This window comes from Indicator indicator, chromosome 12 (genome assembly GCF_027791375.1).
Source record: "Indicator indicator isolate 239-I01 chromosome 12, UM_Iind_1.1, whole genome shotgun sequence".
NCBI lineage: Eukaryota > Metazoa > Chordata > Aves > Piciformes > Indicatoridae > Indicator > Indicator indicator.
In genome coordinates this window covers 3,620,513-3,645,148 of record NC_072021.1, presented here as the reverse complement: position 1 = coordinate 3,645,148, position 24,636 = coordinate 3,620,513, and the positions used below count along the sequence as shown (strand labels likewise).

The 24,636-nt window shown below is 48.6% G+C and overlaps 2 protein-coding genes across 2 annotated transcripts in view; both read left to right on the top strand.

Annotated features, from left to right (window-relative positions):
- The window catches only part of MTDH (metadherin), a 34,138-nt gene extending 32,573 nt beyond the window's left edge, over positions 1–1,565 (top strand). The window contains exon 13 of the mRNA XM_054385308.1: positions 1,284–1,565. Coding sequence (XP_054241283.1) covers positions 1,284–1,354 — 71 coding nt within the window. The 3' untranslated portion in view covers positions 1,355–1,565. The remainder of the gene's footprint in view (positions 1–1,283) is intronic.
- An 11,926-nt stretch (positions 1,566–13,491) lies between these two features.
- The window catches only part of LAPTM4B (lysosomal protein transmembrane 4 beta), a 53,808-nt gene continuing 42,663 nt past the window's right edge, over positions 13,492–24,636 (top strand). The window contains exon 1 of the mRNA XM_054385506.1: positions 13,492–13,645. Within this exon, the coding sequence (XP_054241481.1) occupies positions 13,550–13,645 (96 nt within the window). The 5' untranslated portion in view covers positions 13,492–13,549. The remainder of the gene's footprint in view (positions 13,646–24,636) is intronic.

Sequence of the window (24,636 nt, the reverse complement as noted above, 5' to 3'; positions counted from 1 at the left end):
AAGGAAGTCAGGATGGGGCTTAAAGTTCAGGGGGTTGGAGCACCTCTGTTATGAGGACAGGCTGAGGGGGCTGGGGGTGTTCAGCCTGGAGAAGAGAAGGCTCCAGGGAGACCTAATAGCAGCCTGCCAGTACCTGAAGGGGGCTACAAGAAGGCTGCAGAGAGACTGTTTGCAAAGGCCTGCAGGGGCAGGATGAGGGACAATGGTTTGAAATGAGAAGAGCAGATTGAGATTGGATGAAGAGCTACAGAGTTTAAGGCCAGGTTGGATGAGAACTGGAGCAACCTCATGAAGTGGAAGGTGTCCCTCCTAGTGCCAGGGGGGCTGGAACGAGCTGATAGGATGAGGAGCAAAGTGGTTTGAAATGAGAGAAGAGCAGATTTAGACTGGATGTTAGGAAGAAGTTCTGCACCATGAGGGTGCTGGAACACTGCAACAGGTTGCCCAGGGAGGTAGCTGAGGCTCCATCCCTGGAGACATTGAAGATCTGGCTGGACAAGGCTCTGAGCAACCTGATCTAGTTGGGGATGTCCCTGCTGACTGCAGGGGGTTGGACTGGATGACCTTTGAAGTCCATTCCCAGGGTCGTGGGTTCGAGCCCCACGTTGGGCACCAAGAATAAAAATGTGTCGGTGTGAGCTGAAATTCCAGCCCCCTCCCGACAATAACCAGGCTAGCCCAGTCTGGAAGCAAATGAAGGCTGTATTTACAAGCAGATGAAATGCAATGAATATGTACAAATATACAAAATTCACAACACTTCACAAATATATACAATCAACAGAAAAAGCACAATCGATCTCCCTTTGCTTTCCCCCAAAGGGACCCTTCCCAAAGGGGGCTCCCTCTCCCAGGAGCTTCCCCCCCAGACCCTCCTGGACAGAGAAGCAGAGTTAGTTAAGCAGAAAGTTGTTAACTTAGCTGCCAAGGTCAGTGTGTTATCTTCAGCCAGAAGAGAAGAAGAAACAGCAGCCAGACAGCCCAGCAACTGCCCCCACTGCCGAACGCAGAATGTGCAGAGTGCCTACTTTGTTTTGGGTAATAGTTCTTAAACATTTCTATCTATCCAATGGAAGTGTTTAGAACAATCAGTATTTTGCTTTCTTACACCCAATAGTGACTTATTTAGGTTCTTTCACTTTTTCTGTTTGAACTTTGCAAAGAAAAAAATTAAAAAGACAGTTTCAAACCATCACAGGGGTGCCCTCTCCAGGATTTGAAAAGTCAGGTCTGTGCCAGCTTTTTTCCCCAGTCCTAACTCTGTAGTTATGTTTTGGTTTTAGCAAAGTCTGAAGAAAGCTGGGAATCCCCCAAACAAGTGAAAAAGAAGAAAAAAGCAAGAAGGGAAACGTGAAGCTGCAGAGATGGACACCTGTTGCTGAATACTGTCATGAAGATCATGCTGTTTATGCAATAATTTGTGAACATGTACAGAATTTTATAGGAATTGAAACCAATTTTTAAAAAAACAGAACTGCTGTGAACACAACCATCTTGAGCAAGGAAATCCAAGGCAAAGTAAACTATGCTGGAGCAAAGCAGAAAACATGCTCCATGGGAAAAACTTTCTGAAGAGTCCAACTTTTTGGAGAGAGATCTTAATTAAAAAAAAAAAAAACAAAAATACAAGAAAACAAACAAACTGGTTTGACAACAGTGCCCTGTTTACAACAGATTAAACTCATCTACAGCTGTGGAGAAAAGATGTATTTCAAGGAAAGGTTTTCTGTAAAAAAACAAAACAGAACAAAACAAAAACCTAATTGTCTCTACAATAGTGTTGGGGTGTTTCTTGCCTCTGCTTGGGGGGCTAAGAAGCACAGAATGTCAAGCATCTGAATTTCTTTCATGCCTAACTCCAAGTGCTTTGATTGAATTCCATAATCTGCCATATCTTTCCAGGAAGCTGGTTAGCAGGATCTGCTAGCTAGGACAGGAATCACAAGTGCAAAAATCATTAACCATGTGTACAGTCCAAGACCTTCGTGGTTTATTCTATGAAGTTAATACCAATAAAAACAAACAAACAAACAAAAAAAAAAAAAGAAAAAAGGCTTTGGGTTAAAAGCTTGAGAATGTGATTTGAAACTTGAGTAGTATGGGCTCATGAAGTTATTTTTGATAATGTCTATTACCTTACTTGAATTCTTGGAAGATATATTTTTAAGAATGCAGTCAATGTGCATAACCTTTTGGGGGTTTTCTCCTTCATTCCATCCAGTTCTTGGTTGATTCAGACTCCCAGATAAAACTGTTCCTTCCAACTTTTAAACTCATGGAATGAATCAAAATCAAATGTTCCCTTCCCTTAACACTTTTGAACTCGCTATGCCTAATTTTCTTCTGCCATACCAAATTCTCTTCTTTATTCCCTAAAACCCTGAAGAAAGCAAATGGTTTTTTTTAATCATACCCAATTGTTTTGGTCTGTTCCTAAAACCCTGAAGAAAGCAAAGTGAATTTTTTTCCTCATCCCCACTTCTGTTCTCTATTCCTAAAACCCTGAAGGAATTAAAGTGTTGTTTTTTTTCCTCATCCCCAATTCTGTTCTGTTCTCTATTTTTAAAACCCTGAAGAAAGAAGACTTGATTTTTTTTTTGTCTCATCCCTAATTCTGTTCTGTTCTCTGCTCTTAAAACTCTAAAGCAAGCAAAGTGAATTATTTTTTTTATCCCAAATTCTGCTCTCTGTTCCTAAAATCCTGAAGAAAGAAAACTTATTTTTATTCTCATACCCAGTTCTGTTCTGTTCTCTGCTCCTAAAACTCTAAGGAAAGCAAAGTGAATTACTATTTTTCTTATCCCCAATTCTGTTCTGTTCTCTGAAGAGAGCAGAAGAAAGCAAAGTGTTTTTTTTTTCTCATCCCCAATTCTGTTCTCTTCTTTGCTCCTAAAACTCTCAAGCAAAGTGATTTTTTTTTCTCATCCTCAATTATGTTCTGTTCTCTATTCCTAAAACTGAAGAAATCAAAGTGATTTTTTTCCTCATCCCCAATTCTGTTCTCCATTCCTAAAGCCCTGAAGAAAGCCAGGTGATTTTTTTTTTTTTTTTGTTCTCACACAAATTATTTTGGATTTCAAAGATCTGTTGGAGAGCTAAAATGGCTTCAGACAGCTTTAATTGACATTGTCAAGACCAGTTATCAGGAACACATTTTTTTACTGCCTTAACCTGTAGTATGTAGAATGTGTCTAGACTTCTGGACAGGACTTAGTGTTTTTATATATATTAAAGAAAAAAAAAAGACAATAAAAAAACCCATGCAAGCATAGCAGTTGTAAAATAAAGACCATTTCCTGCTGGAAACTGGTGATGAAAATGGTGTTGAAGGTTTCTTGTGGTTTTCAGGCATCCAACTGGCAGATTGTGTCTGGAAGGTGCTTGCTCAGCCATGGACACTGTAAATAGCCTTCCCAAACTTCTGGTGACCAAGGATGGGAGTTAATTCAGTTCAAGAAGAGCCAAGATTTTTTTTTTTCCCTTAAATGATTGACTTCAAATTTTTGGGTTGTTTGTTTTTTTTTTTTTTTGTGGCACAAGCAGAACTGTTAACAGCTGTAACTCATGGTACTGATCAACAGCCTCTTGGTCTTATTGTACTTGACTGCAAACTTGCAAGGTGAGATTAATGAATGCAAGGAGCTGGCTTTAATTGTGCTGAAAGTGCAGCTTGCTACTGGAGAGCTTTCCAAATGACTATTTGCTACTGGAGAGCTTTCCTAGTAACTGAGTACTTGGTACTGGAGAGCTTTCCTAATGACTGAGTACTTGCTACTGGAGAGCTTTCTTAATGACTGAGTACTTGCTACTGGAGAGCTTTCCTAATGACTGAGTACTTGCTACTGGAGAGCTTTCCTAATGACTGAGTACTTGCTACTGGAGAGCTTTCCTAATGACTGAGTACTTGCTACTGGAGAGCTTTCCTAATGACTGAGTACTTGCTACTGGAGAGCTTTCCTAATGACTGAGTACTTGCTACTGGAGAGCTTTCCTAATGACTGAGTACTTGCTACTGGAGAGCTTTCCTAATGACTGAGTACTTGCTACTGGAGAGCTTTCTTAATGACTGAGTACTTGCTACTGGAGAGCTTTCCTAATAACTGAGTATTTGCTACTGGAGAGCTTTCCTAGTAACTGAGTACTTGGTACTGGAGAACTTTCCTAGTAACTGAGTACTTGCTACTGGAGAGCTTTCCTAATGACTAACTGGCACAGGTTTGCCCTCTGTGTAGCAGGAAGATGTGACCCTCAATGGGTGTGTTAAAAAGAATTGAGCACATTGCCAGTGTTGCTTTGGTTACTGGGAAGGGAGGAATGCCTGAGACTGGTACCTGTCCTGTAAAATAAACCCAGACTGAAAAGTCCAGAAGCTTGAGAACTGAAGTCCAGCTTTGCAAGGAGTAAACAAACAAGGTGTTAGGGAGAAAAAAAAAAAAAAAACAAGCCACAAAACCAATCATGCAGAGTCCTTTGCATGTAAATAATATTCTCGTTGTGCTTGTCTTCAGAGGGTTTGAAAGAGCACCCTCTGAATTCAGGTCTGTGATGTCTGTGTGTCCAAACCGTGTTCCCAGTCTGTGTGTCGTGCCGCAAGCCTCCCTTGTAGGAAAACACAAAAGATTTTGCTGGCAGGAGAGAGTTCCCCCTCAAAGGGCATTCACTGCACAAGTTCTGCTCCTGAAGATAAAATTGGTGATGTGCCTGGCTTACTAAAGCTCTAGCTTCTCATTTGGGAGGGGGAAGAAACCAACTAGCTAACAACATAGGAGCCCTGCCCATTAACTGCTCCCACTTAGCTCGGGGGGTACCAATGCAGAGCTTCCTGTTCAGCAGCTCCTCTTCCTCTTCCCTTCATGTGCACTTGCAACGTCTGAGGAAGCGAGGATTGCTTCATTGGGCATCCTGGAAGAACTTAGTAACTGTCTAGTGACTGTCTAGTAGCTGTCTAAAAATAGAAGCGTGCTGCTCTGTGTCATGTTTCTAGGACTCCAGCAATGCTTAGTCTTGATGAGACACTGAATCCACACTTTGGTACTTGGGGAGAAAGGGAAAACACCAGGGAAAGAAACTTTGGCATTTGAACTTTGTTCCTGGATTTGGGATTGATTTTTTTCCTTTTTTTTTTCTTTTTGATTTTTCCCCTTTCCCCTTTTTTGTTTTTTTTTTTCCCTTTCCCCTTTTCTGTTTTTTTTTTTCTTTCCCCTTTTCTGTTTTTTTTTTTCCTTTCCCCTTTTCTGTTTTTTTTTTCCTTTCCCCTTTTCTGTTTTTTTTTTCCTTTCCCCTTTTCTGGGTTTTTTTTTTTCCTTTCCCCTTTTCTCGTTTTTTTTTCCCTTTTCCCTTTTCATTTTTTTTTCTTTTCCCTTTCCGTTTTTTTTCCCTCTTCTCCCCTTTTCCCTCTTCTCCCCTTTTCCCTCTTCTCCCCTTTTCCCTCTTCTCCCCTTTTCCCTCTTCTCCCCTTTTCCCTCTTCTCCCCTTTTCCCTCTTCTCCCCTTTTCCCTCTTCTCCCCTTTTCCCTCTTCTCCCCAGCTTCTTTTTTTTTTTTTCTGTTGAATGCATGGAATGGTTTCCGAAATCCAAACTGTTGTGTTTTTGTTTTGTGTTTTATTTTGGTTTGGGGTTTGTTGTTTTGTTTTTTTTTTCTGAATACTCTGGAATTCTTTGTATGCATAATTTAACCTTGTTGTGATGATGTGTAATGGGACAGTCATGGCATATTTTTATTCCTTGTGTGGGGAGGGAGAGGTGTACAGAGCTCTGATGTACTTGTTACAAAGCTAACAGCTGTGCACTGCTTTGGAGGGGCTTGAAATGTTCCTGATGCCCTTTTAGAAGTCTAAAGAAAACAAAAAAGTGCAAGAGGAAGGCACTACTTTAATATTTACTAAGAAAGAATGTACATATTAAAAACATTTCAAACTTTATAGCAATCCTTCTAGTGCTCTTGTGTTGTACCTGGGAATTGCGTCTCATCAGAAACAGCTCCTAGCCACAGGATTGTTCTCTGGATAAGGCTTTGGAGAAGGGCAGAGGGCATGGTTTACACAAGCTTCAGTTCCATCAGCTTTGTATTCTGGAGAGAAGACTGAGAGGGATCTGATCAATGTCTATCAGTATCTGAGGGCTGGGGGTCAGGAAGGAAGGGACAAGAACAGCCTCTGCTCAGTTGCACCCTGGGACAAGACAAGGGGCAATTGATGGAAACTGCAGCACAGGAGGTTCCACCTCAACATGAGGAAGAAATTCTTTAGTGTAAGGGTCCCAGAGCACTGGAGCAGGCTGCCCAGAGAGGTTGTGGAGTCTCCTTCTCTAGAACCATTTCAGCCCTGTCTGCATGTGTTCCTGTGTGACCTGCACTAGATTCTATGGTCCTGCTCTGGCTGGGAGGGTGGGGATGGTGTGGATTCGAAGATCTCCAGAGGTCCCTTCCAACCCCTAACATCCTGGGACCCTGTAATAAGGACAAGTGCAGAGGAGATGATCTCTGAGGTCCCTTCTGACCTATGCCATTCATTTAAGACTTCAGAGCATCAAGTGAGTGAACTGGGGTGGGGGGCAGGGCTGTGCAGCCAAGGATTCTTACCCTGAAACCAGTGCAGAGTTCCCACAGGTTCTGTGCCCTGCAGGACTACCAGAGCTGCTGTTAGCTGGGATGGGTGTGGAGGACAAAGGAGGAGACCTTGGGTTGGGTTAGATGGGCAGCAGAGGTGGTGGGGGTGGTGTTGTCTGTACCTCATGGTTCACAGGTTGAGGCTGTTGAAGCTTGGTTGAATCACTGAAGTTGTGTGGTCTCCATAGTCTGTCCCTTCCACTTATGAAACTGGTGAGCTTCTCTTCCAACTGCTTAGTTGTCCCAAGTTGAAGGTTTCTGGCTGACTGCAAATCAGCTTTCTTTAGTGAGACAATGATGTCTTCAATTTTGGTGTGTTCTGGAAAGGAAAATTGAATTAAAAACCTTTAACATAAATTAGGGTTTCATGCAGATGAAAAAAAAAAAAAAGTGTGGTTAGGAACAGCTGCAGCTCACAAGCAGCACGTTTTCTGCCCTAATTCTAGCATCAAGGGGGTGCCTCTTAACTTGGCTGAGGATTTGTAATCCAGTCCATGGCAGAGGGTAAGTCATGGACCTCTCAGAAAGTCCTCACCACAATGAACTCATAAACTTGTTCAAAACTGTTTCCTGCTTGCTCAGGGACAGCAAATTCCGCACACAGTTTCCACTGGATTTTCCACAGGCTCTGACTTGGAGCTAAGTGATTGATTATTTGTAATCTCTGGACAGGGAGAAGAGTTGGGCAGGGAGGAACTGAATGAAATCCAACAAGGACAAGGGTAGCGTCTGGCATCTGGGAAAGAACAACCCCAGGGACCAGGATAGGCTGAGGACTGATCTGTCAGCAGCAGAGGGGAAAGGGGCCTGGGGGTCCTGGTGCACAGCAGGATGCCCAGGAGCCAGCAATCTGCTCTTGTGCCCAAGAAGGCCAAGGGCATCCTGGGGTGGAATAGAAGGGCTGTGGGTAGTAGGTCCAGAGAGATTCTCCTGCCCCTCTGCTCTGCCCTGCTGAGGCCACATCTGGAATATTGTGTCCAGTTCTGGGCCCCTCAGTTCAGGAAGGACCTCAGAGAACTGCTTGAGAGAGTCCAGCACAGAGCCACAAAGCTGCTGCAGGCAATGGAACATCTCCCTGTGAGGACAGGCTGAGGGAGCTGGGGCTTGGAGCTTGGAGCAGAGGAGCCTGAGGGCTGACCTCATTGCTGGGGATAAAGATGTGCAGGGCAGTGTGGGGAGGATGGAGCCAGGCTCTGCTCAGGGATGTCCAAGGACAGCACAAGGGGCACTGGGGGCAAGCTGGAGCAGAGGAGGTGCCATGGGAACGGAAGGGAAAACTTTGTCCCTGTGAGGGTGGCAGAGGCCTGGAGCAGGCTGCCCAGAGAGGTTGTGGAGTCTCCTTCTCTGGAGACATTCAGAACCCAGCTGGATGTGTTCCTGTGTGACCTGCCCTGGGTGACCCTGCTCTGGCAGGGGATTTGGACTGGATATCTCTGGTGGTCCCTTCTAATCCTTAACATTCTGTGATTCTGTGACATTCAGAGCATTTTTCAGAGTTTCCTGACTGAGGCTGCCACAGCTTGGTTCACTTGAACTGTGCTATTTCCTTGACCCTGTAGCTAGCAAGCAAAGCTGTGCCTTCAGCTCTGCCTGAAAGTGAAGCAAAGAAAACTCAAGCAGCCTGTCTTCTTAATAAGCAAAAATAATATTCCTCAGATCTGACCTGGGGATTGAACACTTTGGAACAGTAAGAGATGTGAAATGTCCTTAAGTGCTTTTCTGGAGTGGGCTCAAGATGCTCAGCAGTAGACCTGAGCTGGCAAATCAATACTGTGCTGTTTCCTATTCATGTACCACAGGGATGTGATTCAAAGTCATCCAAGTCATACAGCCTGCTGCTAACTGAGGAACTTCTTTACCATGTTGTAAGGAACAAGTCCTTAGGAGGCACCAGCAGATTTAGTGATTGGGTCTGTAAGGGTTGAAACATGGAGCAGGAGAGATTTAGGTTGGAGATCAGGAGGAAGTTCTGCACAGTGAGAGTGGTGAAATACTGAACAGGCTGCCCAGGGAGGTGGTTGAGGCTCCATCCCTGGAGACATTCAAGTCAGACTGGATATGTCCCTGTGCAGCCTGCTCTAGTTGGAGGTGTCCCTGCTGAGTGCAGGGGGGTTGGCCAAGGTGACTTTGAGGGTCCCTTCCAAGCCAATGCAATCTGTATGGATCTGTGTGAGTTTTAGCTTGTATGGTCTTGAACATAAAAATGCTCACAGACCGTGGCAGAGATGCATGACTGAAGGGTTGCAAAGCCTGGCATATCGGTGGCAGAGAGAGACAGACAACCAACCAGGGATTGTCTGATGTTTGGTGTTCCTGCAGTCACATCCCATGATTCCTAGGCTATGGGAAACTTCAGAGAATCACACAGAACCAGAAAATAGGAGGGATTGGAAGGGATCCCCAGAGATCATCCAGCCCAACCCCCTGCACCAGAGCATCATCACCTAGGGCAGGTCACACAGGAACACATCGAGGTGGGTTTGGAAAGTCTCCAGAGAAGGAGACTCCACAACCTCTCTGGGCAGCCTGTTCCAGGGCTCTGGCACCCTCACCTTGAAAACTTGGTCAGAAGTCCTGTGTGAGACGTCAGGAACCAGCTTTTTGCCTGTTTGCTTGCAGGCAGGATGTCTGTCACGCAGCACAAGGCTGACACATGGAAGCAAGATCACAAGTGCTTCACTTTGCATTAATAACTCCAGCACTAAAAACCTGAACACGGTGCTAGTGTGCCTCTGGGATTCCTCATCCTGTGGTGCCAGAGAGCATTGTGTTGGGCTGCAATGATCTGCTGTAAAGACACTGTAAAGCTAACATCTCTTGAGAGCACCACACACTGCCTCCCAGAAAGCGTTGTGCTTCCCCTCCATGTTGCTCCTGTATGGGACGATGTGATGCAATCTGAGTCTTTACAGGATCCCAGAATGTTAGGGGTTGGGAGGGACCTCTGGAGATCATCCAGACCTTCCCCCTTGCCAGAGCAGGACCGTTGAATCCAGTGCAGGTCACACAGGAACACATCCAGACAGGGATGGAAAGGCTCCAGAGAAGGAGACTCCACAACCTCTCTGGGCAGCCTGCTCCAGGGCTCTGGGACCCTCACAGTGAAGAAGTTCCTCCTCATGTTGAGGTGGAACCTCCTTTGCTGGAGTTTCTATCCATTGCCCCTTGTCCTGTCACAGGACACAAGTGAGCAGAGCCTGTCCCTGTCCCTTCCTTCCTGACCTCCAGCCCTCAGATATTGATAGACATTGATCAGATCCCCTCTCAGCCTTCTCCTCTCCAGGAGGCCTTGAGCAGCTGAGTCTAGCTGAGAGTTGTCCCTGCCCATGGCAGGGAGGTTGGAGTAGACAATGTCTGAGGTTCCTTCCAACCTGAGCCATTCTAGGATTCTATGATTGGTACTGAACCATGAGAATTTGGTTAGCTCTATGCACACCAAGCTGTGTCATCATGATGCCTTTCCAGGAGGCTTCCATGATGTCTTCTGAGTTGTAATGTGCTGCAGGGAAATCCTGTTCTCTGCTTGTTAAACAAACCAGAGGCATAAGTGACCTCTGGAACCCCTTTGGAATTGGGGCAGCAGTCCTGTTTTATTCCACACTGGAAGCAGACTTCATCATTTCTCTAAACTCTGCCTTTATACCTTCCTGGACTTCTAGACTTGGGTAAAAACCAGGAGTGTGAAACGAAGCCTTAAGCTTCCTGATCTTCCCCATCAGGTTTTTTGAGTGGACTTAATAATTACACAGGAAACTGCTCTGAAGTAATTAGCATTCACCTTCTAGATGATCCTTGAGGTCCCTTCCAACCCTAACAATTCTATGATTGTATGATTCTCATTCTGCCTTCCTTTCTCTTCTGAGGATATCCAGGTTAAAGCCATTGATGGGAAATCATAAGCAGAAAGGAGACATGCAGTAATTTCTCCTCTCAGAGAGAAGAGCTGCAGGATGTTATAAGCAGCTACTTGCTGCCTGTAGAAGCTCCAGAGCCTGGGGCTCATCCTGTCTGGATGCTGGAGCCCAGCTTGTGCCCAATCCAGGCTGGTAGTTGCTGCTGCTGCCTTGCCTTTTGCGGGGCCAGGACACTGACGGAGATGCCAACACAGAGGGCCACAAGAGGTGTTGCCTTCAGCTGTGTCTCCTGCATGTGGGACTCACAGAAGACCCAAGGCCAGAGGGGATGGTCCAGCATGAAGTTTGCAAGTGGATAACACACGGGCATGGTTTGGGGCAGACACCAGCTCTCACCCTCCCAGCAGCCAGCCCTAGGCACTCAGGCTGTGACCCAGGGTCCCACCCCAGCTGCCAGCACTGAGCCTCTGATGTACCTAAGCCATGCTGATCCCCCCCATAGCTGCCACTTACTCCCTGCAGCCCCCACACACACTGGGGAGAGTGAGACTGCACAGAGAGTTAAAAGAAAGGCTACAGAGGAAGAGAGGGCGATGAGGAAGGAGGCTCAGATGAGGCAGTCAGACACATAGCTGACCCCTCTCATAACCCTTTCTGTCTGATCCCCACTTTTTCTCCTTCCTGAGCCCATTCCTCCTGTCATTCCTTCCTAAGTTTTGCAGAGTCCCCCTCAAATATCCTGAATTCTCATGTTGCACTTGTTTGCCTGTTTTATCAGTTACAAAGTCCAGCTGACCACCTGCAAAGCAGGACCTGGAGCTCTTCAATGGAGCTCTTCAATCAGTAACCAGAGACTTTCAGTCTTTGGCATTGCCTCCATTGTCCCTTTTCTACCAGGGTTTTTATCTCTGTGTCCCCTTTTATCTGTTATCCCTTTTGCTTTGAAACACTCAGGTCCTTGGTCAGATAACCCTCATGAGGCAGATGCTCTTATCTGCCACAGACACTTACAAGGTGTATGTGCAAAGGGTTAGTTTCTAACTTTCTGACTTTCTGGTCTTAAAGGAGAAGGTTTGCTGAGGATATCAATGAGGCAGACCAGACCTTTGGTCTCCCTACTGCTTGGTTTGGCAATATGGATGTTTCCTTTTGCTAGAATTTCAGTGTCATTCCTGAATATCAAACTGGAAAACACAACATGTGATTTAGAGTCACAGGATCACAAGATGTTAGGGGTTGGAAGGACCTCTGAAGACCTTTGAGTCCAACCCCCCTGCCGGAGCAGGACAATAGAATCTAGAGCAGGTCACACAGGAACACATCCAGACAGGGCTGGAAAGTTTCCAGAGAAGGAGACTCCACAACCTCTCTGGGCAGCCTGTTCCAGTGTTCTGTGACCCTTACACTAAAGTTCTGCCTCATGTTGAGGTGGAACCTCCTGTGCTGTAGTTTCCATCCAGTGCCCCCTGTCCTATCCCAGGGCACAACTGAGCAGAGCCTGTCCCTTCCTTCCTGACCCACAGCCCTCAGATATTGATAGACATTGATCAGATCCCCTCTCAGTCTTCTCCAGACTAAACAGTCCCAGAGCTCTCAGCCTCTCCTCATAGGACACATCCCTTCAGCATCCTTGGAGCCCTCCCTTGGACTCTCTCCAGCAGATCCCGGTCCCTCTTGAACTGGGGAGCCCAGAACTGGATGCAATATTCCAGAACTTGTTGTCCACCAACACTCCCAGGTCCTTCTCCACAGGGCTGCTCTCCAGCAGATCACCTCCCAACCTGTACTACTGCAGCTTATTCTTCCTTCTCAGGTGCAGCTTTACAAGTAGGGATAAAGCATGACTGGCTATGTTCCTCCTTGCCAAGCTGGCTTTTATCTTGGAGTTCCTGTTCTGTGCAGACGTTTGTATGAAATAAAGAAGAGCCCCAAAGCAGCCATGAAGGGAAACATTCAAGTTCTTTTCAGCATTATATAAATTGTGGGTAGGAAGCCAAGTTGGTAGGAAGCCAAGTTAGATGGCACTAAATAAACTGTTCTTAACGTCAGGCTGGGCACATGGACCTCCTGGTAGTTTTCTTCATTGTTTCCCCTAGAGAGTGATACAAGCATCAAAGGATTAAATACGTTTGGTACAATGCTTAGCTTCTACCTGCCTCAGTGCTTGAAAACGCAGCGTTGGGTCCTTCCTCCTAAGGCTGCTTCCCCCTCATCCCTCCCCCATTATCAGGGTGGTGGTGGTGACGACGAAGTTTGCACAGGGCAATTCCAGCCTCCTTACTAGCAGCGACTTTGGGAGCGGGTTAGGAGTGCACTGCGAAAGGAAAAATGCTCCTGGGTTCAGAAGTTGGGACAAATCCAAAGCGTTCCAAGATCTCTTTCGTATTGAAATGGAGTTTTGCTTCCGCTGGTTTGCCAGTCAAGAGCTGCTGGATGCTTTGCTAGGGCAGCACTGCCATGGGGCTGGTCCGGGCACCGCCAGCTCCGGGCAGGGTGGGTGGCAGCGGCAGGAGGGTGGCATCGTTCCGTCCTCTGCCACACGCCGGGACAAAATCATCACAGAATCAACCAAGTTGGAAGAGATCTCCAAGATCAAGTCCAACCGATCACCCAGTCCTATCTAATCAACCAGACCATGGCACTAAGTGCCTCATCCAGTCTCTTCTTCAACACCTCCAGGGACATCGACCCCACCCCCTCCCTGGGCAGCCCATTCCAATGGGCAGTCTCTCTTTCTGGGAAGAACTTCTGCCTAAAACCAAGCCTGAAAGAGACAAGGCCAGGTTGGCAGCTCGCTGAATGCCCTCAGCTTCGCATTTTGCCAGCGACCTCCGGGGTCCTTCAGGCGTTTGGTCGCTGCCGATGCCCCTTGGCCATGACGGGCTGAGGGCAGCATCGCGGTCCGCAGCGGTGCAGCTACTGCCGGGGGAGCCGGCGGCGACTTCACCCCCGCCCGCCGCCGCCTGGGCTGCGTCCCTCCGCTCTCGGTCCCGCCCGCCAGCAGGGGCGGCCCCGGCCCCGGTCCCGCCTCCGCGGAGCGCCGCGGCCAGAAGTCCGAAGCGGCGCGGAGCGCGGAGAAGCTGCGGAGATGCTGAGCTCTCCCTGGGCGCGATTCTACTCCAACAGTTGCTGCCTCTGCTGCCATGTCCGCACTGGCACCATCATCCTCGGCGTTTGGTACCTGGTAAGCGCCTCTCGGCTGCCCCCGACCCCCACCCCAGGGATTCTTCCACCCTGCGGCGATCGGAACGGGCTGCAGGGGCAGCGTGGGCTGCTGATGCTCCGCAGAAGGGGTGCCCGCAGCAGCGGCCGAGGCGTATTTCGGAGCTACTCCTCCGAGGAATCATGTTAGCAGCAGCTAATGCTCAGCGGCTCCAGCCTTCCCCGCTGCTAACCCGCAGCAGCTTCCCCCCCGGCGAGCGAAGGCTGCGGTTTAGCCTCTGCCTAAAGTGGGGAATGATTCATGTCTGTGTTTAAGGGGTAGGGCATCGGGGGTAAGAAATACAAGGGGGAGTCAGCAAAGTCTTTAGCAAAAAGAGCAGTCTGAGGCATGAAAAGGTGATGAGTGAAGGTGCTTGGAGTGAGGGGGGGTTTCCCTCCAAACTTCAGAGCAGTGTGTGTGAGGCTGGGGCTGCCTGCAGCACTGAATGGTTTGCTCCAGCAAGGCCTCCTGGCCCCTGCCCATGCTGCTCTGGAAATCTTGTTTCATCCTATCTGGCTGCTGCTTGATAAAGGAGTCGGCTGTTCTTGCCACTGCTGCTCCTTGTTGGTTAGATAATTGTTTGTCAGTGGTGTCTTGGTCTGCCTGGCAGAGAGCTGGAACCTTTCAGACAGCTGCTATCAGGTACTTGCAAGACTTCTGTTCTCTGCGAGGGTTAGAGTGAAGCATTGACCCTCGGGGCACAGCTCTAGTGGGTTACCACCAGACCCAGAGGTGGCTCCATACCTGATTATTCAGCCAGGGAAAAGGCTGGGTGAGATGGAGGTGTATTAAGCCCTTAGTTCCTCTGCTGCCTTTGACAGTCTTTTCTCAATCCCTTGGGTAGCACTGCAGGAAAAGAGGCTTTCCCAGAGCCGCCCTTGCCACTGTCACAGGGTTTGCAAACGTGTCACAAGAATAAAAAGAGCTGGTCCCTCGCTTGGGGTTATGTAGATGTGATTCTCAGCCTCCTCAGCCTTCCTGGTGTGAGATACCAGTCTCTGTCTGACGGCAGAGCTGCTTGCCAAGCAGCATTTTTCAAGTGATTGCAGACGGAAGCAGATTAGACCCAGGCTTCTTTGCTAACTACTGAAATTCCCTCCAGAAGGAAGTGAAAAATGCAGGGGTGGCCTCCATTGTAGGACAGCTCATTAAATAGATTCAATCAGTGTAATAAAAAAGGCTTGGGTTGGCATTTATGTCCTAGAAATGGTGTCTAAAATGCTCCATGTCCTATAAATACACATTTCACCACTGAGGAAAGGCTGCTTTAGTTGAACTGTCTCTTGCTACTGGTTTAATCATAGAGTCATAGAATTGTCAGGGTTGGAAGGGACCTCAAGGCTCAGCCAGTCCCAACCCCCCTGCCATGGGCAGGGACACCTCACACTACAGCAGGTTGCTCACAGCCACATCCAGCCTGGCTGCAAAAACCTCCAAGGATGAGGCTTCCACCACCTCCCTGGGCAACCTGTGCCAGTGTCTCACCACCCTCATGGGGAAGAATTTCTTCCTAACATCCAATCTGAATCTCCCCACTTCTAGTTTTGCTCCATTCCCTCCAGTCCTATCCCTACCTGACACCCTAAAATAGAACACAATTGAATGCAATACACTTAGCCTGCAGTATCTGAAATAGTGACAGCACTGGAGAAGATGCCCCTCTTTCCCTGCCTGCCAGGAAGTTCCACTTAGTTTTAATGTGACCTGAAAGCTTTTTTGAACATTTGTTTCCCCTTTTTTCTTCCAGGGTGCTTATTATTTCTTTTGCCTTCAGCTGAATGCAGCCTTTTCACATCGGCTCCACAAAAGCAGGGCTGCAGATATTTTAGCTGTTCAGTGAACCTAAAGATATTGGAGAAAGAGGGAAATGAGTGCATCAGCTGGCCTTAGATTCAAAGAAAAGCCTGACAGCTTTTCAGACCACTGCATTTAAATCCCAGAGCCCCCATTTCAAATAGTTTTCTTTTTTTTCTGCAAAATCTGGGTTTGAATTTTCTATGGTTAACTATTTCCTGATTTTCTATTTCCTGATTTATGACTTTTCCTACTTTGCCACTTCTGTTTCTGTAGATTTTTCAGGGCAGATTTCAAGCTGGCTCAGAGGTGCCCATTGCTCTCTGCTCTTTCTCCTCTGTTGCAAATATTTACATTTTTAAGGCTAACTGTTATGAATAGAAATTTAGATACATGTGGATAATAAATGCTAAGCCAACCACACCAAGCTGTGTGGTGCAGCAGACAGGCTGGAGGGAAGGGATCCATCCAGAGGGACCTGGACAGGCTGCAGAGCTGAGCCCAAGCCAGCCTCATGAGGTTCAACAAGACCAAGTGCAAGGTCCTGCAGCTGGGTCAGGGCAATCTCAAGCATTGATACAGGCTGGGCAGGGACTGGCTGGAGAGCAGCCCTGAAGAAAAGGCCTTGGGGGTGCTGGGGGAGGAGAAGCTCAACAGGAGCCAGCAGTGAGCACTTGCAGCCCAGAGAGCCAAGCAGAGCCTGGGCTGCAGCAAGAGAAGTGTGGCCAGCAGGGCCAGGGAGGGGATTCTGCCCCTCTGCTCCACTCTGGGGAGACCACACCTGGAGCTCTGTGTCCAGTTCTGGAGCCCCTAGTACAGGAAAGATCTGGAGGTGCTGGAAGGTGTCCAGAGAAGGGCCATGAGGATGATCAGAGGTTGGAGCTGCTCTGCTCTGGAGACAGCCTGAGAGAGTTGGGGTTGTGCAGTCTGGAGAAGAGAAGGCTCTGAGGAGACCTTCTTGTGGCCTTCCAGTATCTGAAGGGGGCTCCAAGAAAGCTGGGGAGGGACTTTTGAGGGTGTCAGGGAGTGATAGGACTGGGGGAAATGGAGCAAAGCTAGAAATGGGGAGATTCAGATTGGATGTTAGGAAGAAATTCTTCCCCATGAGGGTTGTGAGACACTGGCAGAGGTTGCCCAGGGAGGTGGTGGAAGCCTCATGCCTGGAGGTTTTTGCAGCCAGGCTGGATGTGGCTGTGAGCAACCTGCTGTAGTGTGAGGTGTCCCTGGCCATGGCAGGGGGGTTGGAACTGGATGATCTTTGAGGTCCCCTCCAACCCTGACAGTTCTGTGATTCTTGCTAGCTTATGAAGTTAGGAAGCTCCTTGAGTAAATAGCTACTTTGGTTGAAAGGTCAGGACTTGAGCATCTCTTCATGAAAAAACACTGAGAGCCCTGGGGTTGTTGGTCTGGAGAAGAGAAGGCTGAGAGTGGGTCTGATCAATATCTATAAATATCTGAGGGGTGGGTGTAAGGAGGAAGGTCTCTTTCCTGTGGTGTCCAGTGATGGAACAAGCAACAATAGGTATAAGCTGAAACACAGGAGGTTCCACCTCAACATGAGGAGACACTTCTGTATGGTGAGGGTGCCAGAGCCCTGGAGCAGGCTGCCCAGAGAGGTTGTGGAGTCTCCTCTGGAAACTTTCAAAGCCAACCTGGATGTGTTCCTGTGTGACCTGCCCTAGGTGATGCTGCTCTGGCAGGGGGGCTTGACTGGATGATCTCTGGAGGTCCCTTCCAACCCCAAACATTCTGTGATCTCAGATGAACAATTATGGTCTGATATGAATTGTTATTGAGGGTTTATATAAGAATAGATGCTGTTCTGGTGGCAAATTTTTGCTCTGCATGCATATTGGGTGGTTGCATTACTCCAAACCATGTGTGAGCTATGAGCATTACCTCAAGTAAATCCCAAAAACAAACTCTTAGATTTTCCACCACACCAGCATTCTGTTTGCTTTCCTATTGTGCTTTACAGGAAATTACTTGAGGAAAAAAACCCTTTTGCTCAGCAGAGCAGAGGGGCAGAATCCCCTCCCTGTGCTGCTGCTCTCCCTGCTTTGGATGCAGCTCAGCACACAGCTGCCTGCTGGGCTGCCAGGGACCACTGCTGGCTCCTGGGGAGTTTGTCACCAACTGACACCCCCAAGGCCTTCTCCTCCAGGCTGCTCTCCAGCCACTCCTCACCTAACCTGTATTTGTGCTTGGGATTACCCTGACCTTGCAGTTGTTCTCGTGCACTCAACTGTAAATGACAGTTACAGTGGTGCAAAATTAACCATGCTAAACCCTGGCTGCATTTTCACATCTCACTCTCTGTGAAGTGGAAGTTTTATTAATTCTATGTGACTGTGATAATTCACTAGTAGGGGCTTCTGAAGAAGGGGAAAATAGTAGCTTAAAACTTTTAACAGGCATTTAAAGTAACATTTTCACACGTTGAACCACTTTGGAGTTAGCAGAATTACAAGAGGCAGATATGGAGAAAGCTAGAAGTGGGGAGATTCAGATTGGATGTTAGGAAGAAATTCTTCCCCATGAGGGTGGTGAGACACTGGCAGAGGTTGCCCAGGGAGGTGGTGGAAGCCTCATCCCTGGAGGTTTTTGCAGCCAGGCTGGATGTGGCTGTGAGCAACCTGCTGTAGTGTGAGGTGTCCCTGGCCATGGCAGGGGGGTTGGAAGTGGATGATCCTTGAGGTCCATTCCAACCCTGACAGTTCTGTGATTCTGTGATTTCATGTCTGAATAAATGTGGAAACAAATAGTGCCTTTCTCTGGGATGATGTTTTAGCTCTCTAGTTTTAATGTTTGGGATCCTGCAAAAAGAAAGGAGAGAGTGGGGAGAGGAGTGCAGCTGGAGTCATCAGGGCTGTGTGCTGGGAGCACTTTGCCACACAGGTGAGGGGAGGGAAGGTTGTGTGCATGGCCAGCAGCTATGGATGCTTACAATAGTCTCATAAACTATCAGTAGCTGGGAAATAAATATTTAACTTCTCTCCATTTTGGAACATAATGGATCTCAGAATGCTAATGTGTCTCTAGTTATTGTGTGTCTGTAGTTTCTTCCTTCAAGAGCCACAGGTGTGCAGTCTAGAATAACATCATATGGCTTGAGACCATAGATGCCAGCAGCACAGGGAGGGGATTCTGCCCTTCTGCTCTGCTCTGCTCTGCTCAGACCCCACCTGCAGCACTGCCTCCAGTTCTGGTGCTCCCAGCATGACAGGGATGTGGAGATGCTGGAGAGGGTCCACAGGAGGCCATAAGGATGATTAGAGGGCTGGAGAATCTCCCCTATGAGGACATGCTGGGAGAGTTGGGGCTGTTCAGCCTGGAAAAGAGAAGGCTCCAGGGAGACCTTAGAACATCCTTCCAGTACCTGAAGGGGGCTACAGGAGAGATGGGAAGGGGCTTTTGACAAGGGCTTGCAGTGATAGGACAAGAGGGAATGGATTGAAGCTTGAGGAGGGCACATTTAGGCTGGAGAGTAGGAAGAAGTTCTTTAGAGGGAGGGTGGTGAGACACTGGAACAGGTTGCCCAGGGAGGTTCTGGACACCTCCTCCCTAGAGCTGTTCAAGGCCAGGTTGGATGAGGCATTGAGCAACCTGGGCTGGTGGAGGATGTCCTTGCCCATGGCAGGGGGGTTGGAACTGGATGATCTTGAAGGTCCCTTCCAACCCAAACCATTCTATGGATCTATGAATACAAGATACCACTGCATGCTGTTGCAATACAATACACAGGATACAAGATGGGTTCTATCACAGAGCACTGAGGTGCTTCAGGTGTAAAAAGTAACTTGTAAAGGGTGCAGAATCTAGAGGAAACTTCCCAAAAAGAAGATCTGATCAGGTTGTAGAATACCCTGCACTTCAAGAACTGGTGTACTGCCTTGGAGAGAAAAGCTTAAGAGGGGGTGCTGCTGTGTTGGACACAAATACTATAGGGGCAGCACTGTGCCCTTGTGGCCTGGGGTGCAGCAAGAAAAGTGTGGCCAGCAGGGCTAGGGAGGTTCTGCTGCCCCTCTGCTCTGCCCTGCTGAGACCACAGCTGCAATCCTGTGTCCAGTTTGGGGCTCCCCAGTTCAAAAGAGACAGAGACCTGCTGGAGAGAGTCCAAGGGAGAGCCAGGAGGATGCTTAGGGGACTTGAGCATCTCCCCTGTGAAGAGAGACTGAGAGCCCTGGGGCTGTTTAGTCTGCAGAAGAGAAGGCTGAGAGGGATCTGATCAATGTCTATCAATAGCTGAGGGGTGGGTGTCAAGGGGAGGGGGCCAGGCTCTTTTGGGTGGTGCACAGTGAGGATGCTGGAGCCCTGGAGCAGGCTGCCCAGGGAAGTTGTGGAGTCTCCTTCTCTGGAGACTTTCCAAACCCCACCTGGATGCATTCCTGTGCAGACTCCCCTGGGTGATCCTGCTCTTGGCAGGGGGGTTGGACTGGACGATCTCTGGAGGTCCCTTCCAGCCTCTAACGTTCTGGGATTCTGTGATTATGCTGAAGATTAAAAGGCATTAATATGGCTGGCTGGAGGCTAATATTAGTTTCAAAACCTGAGTGGTTTGGTTCAGCTGGTTATTAATCTCAGATTTTTACCCCACTGGCATGGGCTTTATGCTTCTCTATATTACAACATGAAATTAAAGGTCAGAAGAAATAAAGCAGAAGGTCTTTTGGGCACAGAAGTTTTACAACTTGTCATATCCTTTGTCATACCCTGAAGGGCATGTTTTGTTAGCCAGTTGTGTCAGTGTGATGTCTGAGGCTGTGGTAGCATTGAAATGAACCAAGTTAGGTTCCAGTGTCCCCTGGGTGCTGAAATCCAGGGCACAACCAACATTTTCCCATGAGGGTAATGGAACACTGGAACAGGTTGCCCAGGGAGGTGGTTGGGGCCCCATCCCTGGAGATATTCAAGGTGAGGCTCAACAGGGCTCTGGGCAACCTGAGCTAGTTGAGGATGTCCCTGCTGACTGCAGAGGGTTGGACTGGATGAGTTTTAGATGTCCCTTCCAACCCAGCCCATTCTATGATTCTGTGATTTTGTTCAGGTCCAGTTGGTGCTGGTGAGTCGGGGAGCATCCCTGTCAGTAACAGCAGCTCTGAACACACCATGGCTTCTTCCTGAGTAAAGGGAATCCACTTCCTTTATCTAAGCCACCAAGGAGGAACACCACCAGATGTGCTGACAGTGTCACAGAAGGATTCCCCTCTCTCCCCACACATGGCAGTGGGTTTATAGACACCCCCAAGACTCCACCAGCACCAACTGGGACAATGGCAATTATTTCCCACCGACTTGGGAGATGAATCTTTAAGGCATCGATTTCAAACTGAAAGCATTACAAGAAGGGGGGCCCTGAGCAACCTGATGCAGTGTGAAGTGTCCCTGCCCACGGCAGGGGGGTTGGAACTGGATGATCCTTGAGGTGCCTTCCAACCCCAACAATTCTAAGATTCTAAGGAGCTTTCATTTCTGAGCTCCATGTGCCACCTGCTCCCCACCTCGCAGCAGCATCGCCCTGGGCTCCCGAGCTGGCCGTGCCCCGGTCCCCCGGAGCGCCGGTCCGGAGCACGGCGGGAGCTGTCCAGCCGCCCCTGAGCTGCCCGAGCTGCCCTCCCCGCAGCCGCGGCAGCCGGGGGCTAAAAATAAAAGCTAATGGAAGGCTGAGAACCTTTTATAGCTGCGCTGCCGAGTTGTGGCAGCTCCTCTGAGGCCGTGCGGCAAGGAGGTAAATGGAGCGGCCCCCAGTTTTCAGCCAGGGTGGCTCTGAGCTGCTGTTTTATGTGCTTGAGCATCTCCGCTGTGAAGAGAGCCTGAGAGCCCTGGGGCTGTTTAGTGTGGAGAAGAGAAGGCTGAGAGGGATCTGATCAATGTCTATCAATAGCTGAGGGGTGGGTGTCAAGGGGAGGGGGCCAGGCTCTTTTGGGTGGTGCACAGGAATAAGCCAAGGAACAATGGAGACAAACTTGAACAGAGAAGGTTTCAGCTCAACATGAGGAGAAACTTCTTCACAGTGAGGGTGGCAGAGCCCTGGAGCAGGCTGCCCAGAGAGGTTGTGGAGTCTCCTTCTCTGGAGACTTTCCAAGCCCACCTGGATGCATTCCTGTGTGACCTATTGTGGGTGACCCTGCTCTGGCAGGGGGGGTTGGACTGAATGAACTCTGGAGGTCCCTTCCAAGCTCTACTGTTCTGTTATTCTGTGATTTGTGGCAAGCTGAGCCTGAGCTGCTGGTTGTGACATCCTGGTGCTGGGCTTTTCTGAATATACAGTCCAAACCCTGCAGAACCCTGCATCCCAGTCGATTTTTAATGAAAGGATTGAATCCTAATGGGTGAAAAGATGTTCTGGAAGAGGCCTCTTTCTGCTGTAAAGCACAACAAAAGCACTTTTGCCACAGCCTCTTTGATTTCTGGGTTAAACACCCCACTGAGCTCAGGAGGGTGCACTTATCCTGCTGGCAAAAAGAGAATCAAGGTGTATGTCTTGTAACTGGGCCACAATGATTTCCTTGCCTCTTTCAAGCCCTGTGCAAAAGATCATGTCTGGCAATGTGCTTAACCACCAGTCAGAAGATTACTGAAATCTTGGCTTAGTCAGCAGGGAGCAGAGCTCAGCACTGACTGCTCATGTAAACAACAGACACCTACAGCAGGGTCCTTCCAGGCTGCTCTGTCTCCACTCCTGCAACCTTTACACCCTCTGAGACCTCATAGAATGGTTTGGGTTGGGAAGGACTTCCAAGGTCATCTGGTCCAACCCTCTGCAGTCAGCAGGGACACCCTCCACTAGATCAGGTTGCTCAGATCCTGGTCCAGCCAGATCTTCAATGTCTCCAGGGATGGAGCCTCAGCTACGTCCCTGGGCAACCTGTTGCAGTGTTCCAGCACCCTCATGGTGCAGAACTTCTTCCTAACATCCAGTCTAAATCTGCTCTTCTCTCATTTCAAACCACTTTGCTCCTCATCCTATCAGCTAGTTCCAGCCCCCCTGACACTAGAAGGGACACCTTCCACTAGATGAGATTGCTCCAGTCCTCATCCAACTTGGCCTTACACTTCTGTAGCTTTTCAGTTCTCTCCACTTCCCACATAGTTAACAGAGGATGATTAACAGAGGATGTCTGTAAGTGGGGGGCCCTTGACTGGGATGGAAGGGCCCTTTTGGGGAAAAATAAAGACATTCTAAGAAAAAAATGAAATTCATTTTGGGGAAAAGTATGACAATAGGGGGAGTTTGTAAAGTGAAAAAGAGAACTGAAACTGTGGAAAGGGGGAAACTGCCCCCTTAGAAAGCCTGGTGTCACAGGGAAGTGGAAACTGTTATCCCAGTGCCAAGCTGGGGGATGAGGCCTGGTATTTTCCTAGGAAAAATCAGCTTGCTTTGCTTTTATGTGGAATGAGCAAAGGAGAAAGGATCTCCAGCTTTACTTTGCACTGCCTTATCAGGAAAGGCTGAGAGACCTGAGGCTGTTTAGTCTGGAGAGGAGAAGGCTGAGAGGGATCTGATCAATGTCTATCAATATCTGAGGGCTGAGGGTCAGGAAGGAAGGCACAGGGACAGGCTCTGCTCACTTGTGCCCTGGGATAGGACAAGGGAAAATGGATGGAAACTCCAGCACAGGAGGTTCCACCTCAACATGAGGAAGAACTTCTTCACTGTGAGGATCACAGACCCCTGGAACAGGCTCCCCAGAGAGATTTTGAAGTCTCCTTCTCTGGAGCTTTTCCAGCCCTGTCTGGATGTGTTCTTGTGTGACCTGTGCTGGATTCTATGGTCCTGCTCTGGTGGGGGGAGGAGGAGTGGATTCGATGATCTTCAGGGGTCCCTTCCACCCCCAAACATCCTGGGATCCCATGACCAGCCAGCTCACTGAAGGCTCCATCACACCAACCAGGAATGTTGCTTCCCATGTCGTGCCAGTGTGATGTAGCTGGGATGTTGGGTCAGGTTTCCTTGCAGGTAATGCTGACTTTAGCATCTCCACAAAGAGTCCAGTACTGGTGGCACTGGGGAGACAACTCCTGAGCTCACTAGGTGACTGCCCCTCCATGGCCCAGACCTGGGCAGTGTGTTGGGGAAGAGCTGGGTGGTGCCAGTGGCTAATTTCCATCCCTTAGCAGGAGATCACAGAATCACAGAATCAGGCAGGTTGGAAGAGACCTCCAAGATCATCAAGTCCAACTGATCACCCAACCCTATCTAATCAACCAGACCATGGCACTGAGTGCCTCATCCAGGCTCTTCTTAAACAGCTCCAGGGACATCGACTCCACCACCTCCCTGGGCAGCACATTCCCATGGCCAACTTCTCTTTCTAGGAAAAATTTCTTTCTAAGATCAAGCCTAAACTTCCTCCTGCACAACTTGAGACTGTGTCCTCTTGTTCTGGTGCTGCTTGCCTGGGAGAAGAGACCAAACCCCTCCTGGCTACAGCCTCCCTTCAGGTAGTTGTAGACAGCAATGAGGTCTCCCCATGTCTGTAAAACATGATCATTATTGCATACATTTTCTTCTTTCATAAAAATGAAAGCTGTGAGCCTGAAGAAAACCCAAAACATTCCCAAGTGACAGCTGGAGACTTCCTAGGGGGATGCTTGCTCTTGAGAAGAGGGGAGAGGAAACTTGGGATTCATGATGAATAAAAAAAAAAATAGTATGTGAATCTTGCTTTCAAAGGCTTCCTTTGTCTGATTGGTGCCCTCATTGAATATCCAGCTGAGACTGGAGCTGGAGGAGGGTCAGGGTATTTGCTCTTGGAGTGGATCACATCCATTTCATTACCTTCTTCAAGACCAGCAAGAAATAAATGACTGACCCAAGACAAAAGGCTCAGCTCAGGGCCTGAACAGTATTTTCTTCAGCACAATCACAGAGGTTGGAAGGGACTTCCAGAGATCATCCGGTCCAACCCCCCTGCCAGAGCAGCATCACCCAGGGGAGTCTGCACTGGAATGCATCCAGGTGGGCTTGGAAAGTCTCCAGAGAAGGAGACTCCACAACCTCTCTGGGAAGCCTGCTCCAGGGCTCTGGCACCCTCACTGTGCACCACTGGAAAGAGCCTGGCCCCCTCCCCTTGACCCCCACCCCTCAGCTATTGATAGACATTGATCATATCCCTCTCAGCCTTCTCTTCTCCAGACTAAACAGCCCCAGGGCTCTCAGTCTCTCTTCACAGGGG